Below are 9822 nucleotides of genomic sequence, written 5' to 3'. Positions count from 1 at the left end.
GCACCCGCTCAGATCTGCTAGTGGAACAGACTGTTGCTTCCTAACCCTTTTCTGTCGCAGTGATCCATGTTAAAGATGTTTAGTCTTCAGTCTTATTGCTAACCTGGATCACAGTGACAGAACCAGAACTAGACTGCACATAAGATTACAGATTTGAGACCACTAACCTTAGAAAGGGGGGCTGGACATAAGTAAATGGGAGTAGTAATTAATCTCTTCACTTGTGGCCTAGGCCACTTGATAGGAAATGCCCAGGACAGCAGTAATCTAAGCTGTGCCCATTTCTAGGATATAAGTGACTGTAGAACTTGCTTGGGATTCTTAATGCCTGATCCTTGCCAGGTTATATCCCTTTGTCACGTAACAAGGTGAACAGGGATGTCCTGCAACCCTCCTCTGATCCCTTTTCACCAGTTGCTGCTGCCCTCACCGGGCAGAGGGGAGCTCCCTCTTTTTGCTTGAGAAGGAATGTGAACTTAACACCAGAGAAGTAAAGTATGTCAGCCATTTTGCTAGAAACTATTTAGGATATGTTGCCTGGAAGCTGTTTCTGTTAGAACCATTCAAGTTCGCAAGGAATAATTAAATATTCATTTTGAGAAATGAGAGGATGAGCACTGCTTTTTAGTCTTCTGGTCTGAGCACTTACATGAAGGGGGAGGAACCAAGATTCCAGTCTTAGCTTCACTGAATACTTAATATAATGTATTTAAATGTTAATTGGAGTCCTGGTGAGCGCCCTGAACATTAAGCTACGGAAGTAGTGCTCATTCTTGTCTTTTTCCTTCGCCCAATTAATATTTAATTGTTTCATGCAAATTAGAACCACCCTGCAGGAATGATGGATAGTCACCTTCCTTACAGTATTCTCTGACTTGCTGATTATTCATGGGAGGTGAGATACTTGCAGGTTCAAACCTTCCTGTGGAGAATGTAATGGATTTGAAACAAGGTCCCCCAAATCTAAGATGAATTCTCTGATCATTGAGTTGTTAGCTGGGGGGGAAGGTGACTTGTGTCACATATTGCCTAGGTCAGTAGATGATCCCTTCTGGATCAGACCTGGTGAGGGTGAGGTAGACAGATGTGTGGTGAATCCTGCCAGGGTTTAAGCACAAGTTAGGATTGAGATTGCTCATTGCCGTCTAGACATGGCTGTGTAGTACCGGGGCCCTTGTCTGCTGCTGGCATAGGTGGTGGCTGAGTCTGGAGAAGTGAAAATGTGGACTTTGGCTCCTGAATTCCATTTGTGACTGTAGTCATAAACAAAACATACCGTCAGGCTTGCTTTTAAATGAAAATCTCTCACTGTTTTCTTTGACTTTTCTTTTTGTCGACACTACTAGAAAGCCCTGTGTGAATACTCAAACTGCTTACTACTCTTACCTCCCAGTAACATTGCAATGAGACGAGATGTCCAAGAGGGCCAGGCTCGGTGTTTATTTCACTTAGGAAGGCACAAGGAGGCTCTGGATATTGCAGAAAAAATGGTAAAGAATGGTGTTTTTTTTTTCTTTTAGTCTTTGAACATTAAAATATTGCCAGTAGTGTTTTTTTATATGGACCATTTTCTGGAAAAATAATCTTCATGTGTATAATCCTTCAGGATGTTCAGGGCTCAGAGTATTTGGTAAACAGAGGGTAACTGTCACTGCAGATATAATCACTCTTTAGAAATCAGAACACCCTGTACCACAATGAGCTCCCTGTGCAGGGAGGCTGGTAGTCCTGAAAGGGACTAAATATCATGCTCTGCCAGGCAGAATTAATGTAATGTAATAGGAATTATAAGAAAGGGGATAAATGAGTGCCTAAATCTTTCCACTATAAAAGTGACGATTCAAAACTCCCTTTTATTTCCATATAATCACTGCCAAACTTCCACCAAGAAGAGTATCTAACCACAAATTGAGTTTTTCCCATAAAGGAAAAAGTCCAGAGGCTCTGAAGTCTGCTAGAATTTTACTGCTGCTGTTTATTTTATATAAAAGATGTTTATACTACAAAGAAGGGCAGCTGTATAAAACTCTGAAGGCAAATAAACAAATGACAGCATTTGGGGCGTTCTTGCCTTTCAGACTGGGACAAGGCAGCTGGAGGGAGTGCTGTCAGCTTGGTCATGTATGATCTGTATCACGTATCATTTAAAATGAAGAGCACAGTTTGGTACAATTTAAAAATTACCTTTAGTGATATTTGTGTGTCGTTATTCAGAGAGACATTTTCTTAGGCTCTGAAGGATGATTCCGTTCTACTCCTGTTTTTAATCTGTTGTCTTTTGTTTCTAGAGAAATGGCGCTACTAACACAGATCACTTAACGACGGTTCTCAACCTGCAGTTTGCCATTTACCAGGGTCTGGAAAATGTAGAAAAAAAGATCACCTGTCTTCAGCAACTGATCTGCTTACATCCTTTCAACCCTTGGTACTGGAAGTTACTTGCTGAAGCTTATATGAGCCTTTTACAGAGTTTGTCTCTGTTAGTCATTCCAGAAACAAATCTAAAACAGTCTGAAGAGGTTAATGTAAGTGATAATAGTTTCAAAACATCAACTGGAAGAGAGATTGATTTGCAGCGTCACAAATCAGACAGCCAGAAAGAGGGCCTTTGGTCCAGCCTTGCTTCAGAAACAAAGAGAGAGAATGGAGTGATTTGTAGCGGCAGCTGCCAAGCTGTAAAAGAATTCCTCTGCACTTTGGAAGAACCGGAAAGGATGGATGAAGGGAAATGCGCAGCCTCTGAGTCCTGGGAGCAGAACACATCAAAGAAAGTTGGGATAAAGGCATGTGCCTCTTTTATTAGAGCAAGGTAACTAAATGCATTCTTAGAATAATGTTAACTTCTCCCAGTCAAGAACAATGTAAAGTATATTTTTTCCCAGCCTTAATATTTTCAGTTTACATTTTTAATTTAAGTGTTTGTTTCAGCATTGGCAACGCACCCTACTATTGCTTCAGATCTAAAAAGCAAAATCCACTAGCATGGTAGCTGTGAACAACCTGCATCTGAGTGGAAAGAGCAAACCAGTGTCATGCACTGTTGAGAAGAAAAGGGTTTTTTAATGACCTTATTACTTGAAAAGATTCATATAATTATATAGAAAAGGACTTGTTCTTTAGCAAATGCTCCTGTTAGAGCATGGCTGTTTTCTGGTTTGGTATTAAAGATGCAGCAGCAGAAGTACCCCAAAGGGAGGGCTGGCCAATCTTCCTTAGGCGAGAGCCACCTGTCTTATTTGCTTGAAGCCTCATGCTTGAGCGAAAATGTATTTTGTAATAATACCCCAATCTGCATAATGGATGAGGTTGAAACTGCTGCTCTGTGACAGCTGATTGACAGGGCTTCATTAAAATGCTCTTTCCTTTTGTTCCCTCTCTTCCTAAAACTCTTGCACACAACAAAAATCCCCAAAACGTAGTCTTTCAAAGAGATGATCAGGAACTGGTTTTGTTAAAATAGTCTAGTATTCTTTTTTCCCCTCTTGCCTCTCGGTAATCTATTAGTCACCAAACGTATTTAAAGCCACTTTATGAACTTCTGCAAATGTCTACAGAGAGCACTTTATAACTGCCCTGTTAAGGCAAGATTTAAGAAATGTAAAAAAGGTGTAGTAGGTTTTAATTGTACTTGGACTGAGAAATGGTGACTTAATTGCTACTTGGGAGGAGTTAATAGATTTAGTACTGATATTGAACATTAAAGCTACTTTCATATTAAAATAACTTCTGTTGCTTGTTTCAGTGTGTATGGTTCAGCATTGAGGCAATTATAAATTGTGGGATTTCCTTGCTTGGCTGCACGGTTTCACAAAGTGTTATTGTGGTTTGTATTTGCAGATACTCTTGTCCAGGGTAAGCTTTTCCCCTGTCCAGGGCTCATGCATTAAATAGGTTGTCTAATAGTTTCAGGTCTGTTGAATTTTAAGTGAGATGTGTATGTTGCATAAACGTATGTGCAGGGTAAATTGCACCTGGAAAAGGGATATTAGTATTGCTTTTTGTAGGAAATAAGGTTCTGTCTTAAAACATCATGAATAATTCTAGTTTTGCCAACAAAAAAACAATTGGAGAAATGGTTTTGTTTAATTTTCATTGAGATTTTAATCTTTCTTGCGTCATGTTGATGCAAATTTTGAAACAAAACCACTTTACAAATTCAAAATACTTTCCATTTTTACTTTGAATTTCCTGATCAAAGGTTTACTGAATTTACAAATGGCTTGTTGGCTCAGTCTTGTAAATTTTGATGTTTATAATGCTCAAATGAGAACTTTAATCCAAGATGTTACTTAAGTCTTCTCTTCATAAAAATACACACCTTTATTATAACACGTGCTTCATTTAACTTCAGTAAATGTGATAAAATTTGTTATTGTTCTTTATGCATAAAGATTGAATTAAACATAATTTCAGTTACAATACTGCTAAGTCCTAGTGGTCCCTTGTTTGAATATACTTGGATACTTCCTCTGCTGACACGTTTTACAGTCCTTGTGTGAGGAGGACTCTGGAAGCTGCCACTGTTCTCTCTGGTCGAGCAGTTGGTGATGGAGTCCCTCCATGACATGAAGCCATGTTGTCAGCACAAAATCTAACCTTCACTAAATCATGGTGGTGACTTCTGGGGCATTGCCTTAAACATAAAACTATGGTGAAAGATTTTAGAAAATATATCAGGGTTGGCCTCTGTGGGGAGGATGTTTGATATTTGTCTAAAACCCCCAAATTTCTGGCTTTTCAGGTGACAAAGATAATCGCTGCCATAGGCAAAAATGTGCTGCTGTCTTATTAGGCCTTAATAGGGCTGTGGGATGCCTGAGGTACTGCAGTTAGTGCTAGCTGATCCGAGCTTCACTTTTGAATTGTGTGATGAATGCATGGGGAGAAAATGTTGGACAGAGAAACCAGAGATACTTGGCATGTTGTTTTTCAAAAGTATTTCTCACTACTTCTGTCATAGCACAGATATACCATACTCATAGTAGATTGATACAGATGTATTAATTTCTACGCAGTTTTTGCAGTCAGCAAAAGTCAGTAAGAAGAGCTGTTTTAAAGTATTACATTTTGGTTGGTTTTAGGTTTGCTGACTTACTCTTTTGCCAGGTGTGCCTTTTTTTAACTGCCTCTTTAATTTCAGGCTTTTACTTCAGCTTACCCAGTCGCAACAGTCATCCTTTGCACTGGAGAATAACATAAAAGGTCAAAAAGAAATTGATGACAAAGTGGCACAACTTGGTTTTGACGAAAACTCCTTGCTGTTGGTGACCAAGGTAAGGGGATGTTTCATTGTGTGCAAGTTCTCAGCTGTACATAGGCTGGTTGAGGTACCTGAGCCAGTTCAGGCACAAAGTCCTGTAAGCGTAACACTCCCCTGAGGTAATTAACCGTGCCAGGAAGCAAGGTAAATTAGCTGGGGTGGGTTGCCCTGGTAGTGTGTTATCTGGAACTGACAGTGATACCTGTGTAGTGCTGGCTTGTGTCATGCAGGTGTATCTCTGTTCTGCTGAGATTCTCCTTTTGGGAATGTTCAGGGTTGTGAAGTTTCTCATTGGACTTGCACGGCGATGATGCATCTGCAAATATATTTCCTGAGATGCAGATTTTATCTTAGGAATTTTAAATGCCACAAAGTGAATCACAAGTATGAAATGGAAGTGGAGATTGCTTTGATGGCCACAGCAGTATTAAACGCTTCCAGAAAAAGTATTAAACATTTTCAAAAAAAGCCAGAGACATCCTTTTACATGATTTTTTTTTATTCTGTTTGTACTGGGTTCTAGTTTTAAAGAAATACAAAGGAGGAGAGTAACATTGCATGACTTTATTCATAGCTATTAAACATTTTTAGTGCTATTTATGGAGTGTCTGACTTTTATCTTAAGGAACAAAAGGAAACCAGTGAGATTCTAGCTTTGCTGTCAGTATTACAGCTTTAAGTTAGTGAAAGCCAAGCCGTTGCCAGGTTGGCAGACGGTCTTGTGGGATTTCATCCGTAAGAGGGCAGTACCATGCAGACAATCTCACGACTTGAAAAGGTTGGGAAAAGAAACTTCTCTCCTTGCTTCCCCTGGTCCGACATCGCCCAGGAGGAGATTGGAGTGTTGGTGCTGTTGCAAGGTGAGCACTGAATACAGAGTTGGCGTGGAGACTTCCTCTGCTACTTGGAGAGTAAAAATCCCTCTGTAAAAGCGTAACCAGAAGTTGAGTGGGGATGTGCAGCTGTGAAGCTTCGGGTCTTGGTTCTCCATGTTTATCGCAGAATGCAGCAGGCAGACAACTTGATCGTGACTTGGAAACTTCTCCTGGGTGGCATGTGGTTCATGTGTCAAGGGCTTTTCTTTTTGTAGAGATCTGTTATTAATGTCGTAATTGCTGTTTTCTCTGCAAGTTATTTTCTTGTTTTACATCTTCTTTCTTACTCTGTTTGCAGGTTATGGGGCAGGATCTTATACCAGAAAAACTAAAAGAGGAATTTCAGGGTGAGGTAAAATGCATAGGCCCTTCAGCGCTGTTGTCATTGGTAACTGCATCAGCCACAGAATTTGAAATCAAATGGTTCGGTAATGTCCAAGATGACTTATGTCACTTTGACAGACAATTCTGTTAAGATTTATATCTTGCACCTTTGGTAACTTAAAGGGTTTGTTGTATTTATTCTCATATCTCCAAATGATTATGGAATGATATATGCAATAAAGTTCATATTACATTTTTTAAGAATTCTTGTTGTATGTTTTTTAAGAATATATATAAATCTCTGCATTTAAACTCTTAACCTCTCATTTTCTTTGTTCACTGATTTGTTTGTGTTTAAAATAATAAGGAATCCAGTATAAAATTGAACTTTCAGTTCAGCTTTCAGAGGTAGCTTTCCATCATAAACCTGTGGCAGATACACCTACCACAACAAAGACCAGGGCTTCCAGCGTGGCAGCAGCAGGCTCTTTTGCACCTTTACTTTTCACGCCTTCTGTGCCCCACTGCGGTGGTCATCATGTACACGCTTTGGGCAGGTGCTGACCCTCACATGCCTGCTGGGGTTTGATGCCCACGGTCATGTATGCCACACAGGCAGGGAAGCGTGGGAGGTGGGACCCCCTGGCCAACAGTTAAGGGTCCCCAGCTGGTGGGGTGCCCTAGGCCAGAGAAGGTTCTGGACCATACCCAAATAAGACCATGAGTCAGATCCAACCAGGGTATAAATGGAGCCCCCACCAAAGACCCCCCTCTGAGTGTTTTTCTCAGAGCAGCAGGACTGTGAACAGAACCTCTCCCCTCTGATCAGGATGCCATTTGAGGAAACTTCCTGGAATTGAGTGCCCTCACCTACCCCTGGCGAGTGATAGTTTTCTTCTGGATACATCCTTGAGTGAAGCCTTGCCCCTTTGGGCAAGCGATTAATTCTGCTGGGTACCCTTGAGAGAGTTTCCCATTTTTGAGAATGCGTGTGTGTGTGTGTGCGCATCATTTTTCATGTGTCACTGTGTAGTAATAAGACCTCAACTGGCATGACAGACCTGTAGTTGTGTTTTGTTTCAAATGTTATCGGAGTGCTGATTGGTTCTGGGATTGTCTCTGTTTTCTATTAGTTTCTGTTGGTTAATAAAGTTTGTTTACGTTTTTCCTTGGTTCGGGTAGTTTGTGCACTTCTGTGACAAAACGGTACCATGTTGTGCTTGAAGCGCCTGTGATTTTTTGAGGCCTGTGACACTGGTGGGATGGAAGGCTTCCTTTATGATGTCCAGTTTGAAAGTTTCCTAGTATCAAATTCTATGTTGTTGCATTTACAGCCATAGAAATAGCCGTTTTCTTAATTTATTTTTTTAATATTTCTTGATTAATTGATGTTATAGTTATTTCCTGTTTAGAGATAGATAACTAGAAATCTTAAATATTTATGCTGAGAAATTGTCGATAAGAATAATTCCATATGTTATAGGAAAAATATCTAAGTGGTAAGTATTTAACTTGGAACTGGAAGGAGATTTTCTTTTTTCTAAGCAAAGTGGTTTTTGCAGGCGTGGAACTAGCTATAGTCTTGTCTTCAGTGTGCTTACATGAGGGAGGAGAAAAACTGTCAGGGTTGTTTATATGTACTGAAGAGTGTTTAGTCAGATCATATCCTTTGTAAAACCCTGCAAGGAAGAAGATCTTTGCTGTGAAAACTGGCAGTGTTGTTTCTGCATCATACAGCTCCTTATGTTGTGCTTTCAGTTGATAATGACACAACTTTGCTTTACTTTGTGAAGCATCAATGCTACGTGCTTTGGGCTTCTACAGAAAAAGGCACACAGTATCCTGTAGTTTCTTTTGCTTGAAATAATTTACATTAGAGGCGAACAAGGTGTGCTCTTCCCCCATCTTATCTTAAACTGTGAGACTTAAATTCTTTGTAGCTTTTTGTAAAAGCGTTATTTAATGGATGCAGTTTAAAACCAGGCATCTCTTAGACATAATTTGCTGTGACTTTTCTTCATGTTTTCCTGTGTTTTCTTCCTGAAGTACAAAACAGTGCTGAAACTTTAACTCACAATTGAATGGTAATTCACCATATATGAACACACTTTGTATCTGCTGCTTTTAGGTGAATTTTTAAGCTTTAATATACCGGTTAGGGAACCTGTCGCTAACCCTTGGTATGGTATAGCCCTCTGCTAAGTTGACCGTGAAACCTGTCTGGAAAAATGGCATATCGCCTTCAGCCATGTCAAATTGTCTTCGATAGTTTGGTGACTTAATGCGATTAAACCACATCCTGGTCAGCTTGTTATGAAAGATGATGACTTGGCAAGTACACTTGAGTAAGCATTAATGCACTCATAATGTATTACAGAATATTTGGTTTAGTCATGCGTGTGCTTTGCTAGGTGGAAAGTTTTGTGTGCATGCGTTGAGCACTGTATTCGGATGGCAGCAAAGCCCGCCTGAAGGGCTGGGGCTGCTTTTAAGAATAACTGGTGTCGTAAGTTTTCAGCAGAATCTGACCTTAACGTGCTGTAAATTAATTATGATGTTGGCATCAGCAGCAAAGGCATAGCAAACGTGGAAAGCTTAATGCCAAATATGTCAGCAGAAAACTGGTTCAGGGGCATCTCCCGGTTTCTTCTTAAACTTAAGTATGAGTAGCCACATAAAAAGGCTATCATTTGTTTTTCCACAGCTCTGGAGTAGGTTCAATAGTCAGGACACCAGAACACAGCTTTTGTGGAATCAGGTCTGTATAGATTTGTAATGGGAACTCGTCAAATGATTTAGCTCCACAGTTTAAAGGTGGAAGTAGCATTGGAGCTGTTTTAGCAGCAAGTGAAATACTTGTCAAATGTTGTAATTTTGTGACTGATGTCCAAAATACACAGCGGCTAGCCTAGGTGATTTGGAAACTTCTTGGTGTGTGTGCAGATTGTTTGACTTGAGGTTGTCTCTTAGACTGGGAACACAGTGGTTAACTCCCCACTGGCTCTGGGAGTGGAAGGCAAGTGGCAGTTCTTAAAAACAGGCAGTATTTTCTCAAACATAACAGTACAGCAAAAATGTTGTTTTTAACTACTGCAAAGAAAACAGCATGAATGTTGTTCTGAACGTGTCGCATAGTTACTGTTCCAAATAACCGGTGTTTATTGCACTGGGGCTATGAAATACTGCTTTGTCCCGCTTCTGCCTGGCTGTCTCTCATCTCAACTACTTCAATTCCTCCTTTTTTGGCCTCATCCTCGCTTTTTTGGCATGCCACTTCCAACTCTGGCTTTCTGTTTCTGATCATATCTCACGAGGTGTTTTGTGTTTCCATTTTGCCCCGAGAATGTCTCATTGTTGCTTCTA

The 9822-nt window shown here is 40.2% G+C and overlaps 1 protein-coding gene across 1 annotated transcript; it reads left to right on the top strand.

Moving 5' to 3' along the window:
• Positions 1–1334: 1334 nt before the first annotated feature.
• Positions 1335–6610, top strand: LOC104162648 (chromosome unknown open reading frame, human C8orf76). The gene is made up of 4 exons (XM_009701427.1): positions 1335–1490; positions 2289–2809; positions 5141–5273; positions 6434–6610. The coding sequence occupies exons 1-4, from the start codon at positions 1404–1406 to the stop codon at positions 6608–6610; spliced, it is 918 nt and encodes a 305-aa protein (XP_009699729.1). The 5' UTR covers positions 1335–1403.
• The last annotated feature ends 3212 nt before the right edge of the window (positions 6611–9822 follow it).

The sequence above is a fragment of the Cariama cristata genome, unplaced genomic scaffold (genome assembly GCF_000690535.1).
Source record: "Cariama cristata isolate BGI_N322 unplaced genomic scaffold, ASM69053v1 scaffold11675, whole genome shotgun sequence".
Taxonomy (NCBI): domain Eukaryota; kingdom Metazoa; phylum Chordata; class Aves; order Cariamiformes; family Cariamidae; genus Cariama; species Cariama cristata.
Note: the sequence above shows the minus strand (reverse complement) of the source record. Positions and strands in the feature narration are given on the sequence as shown.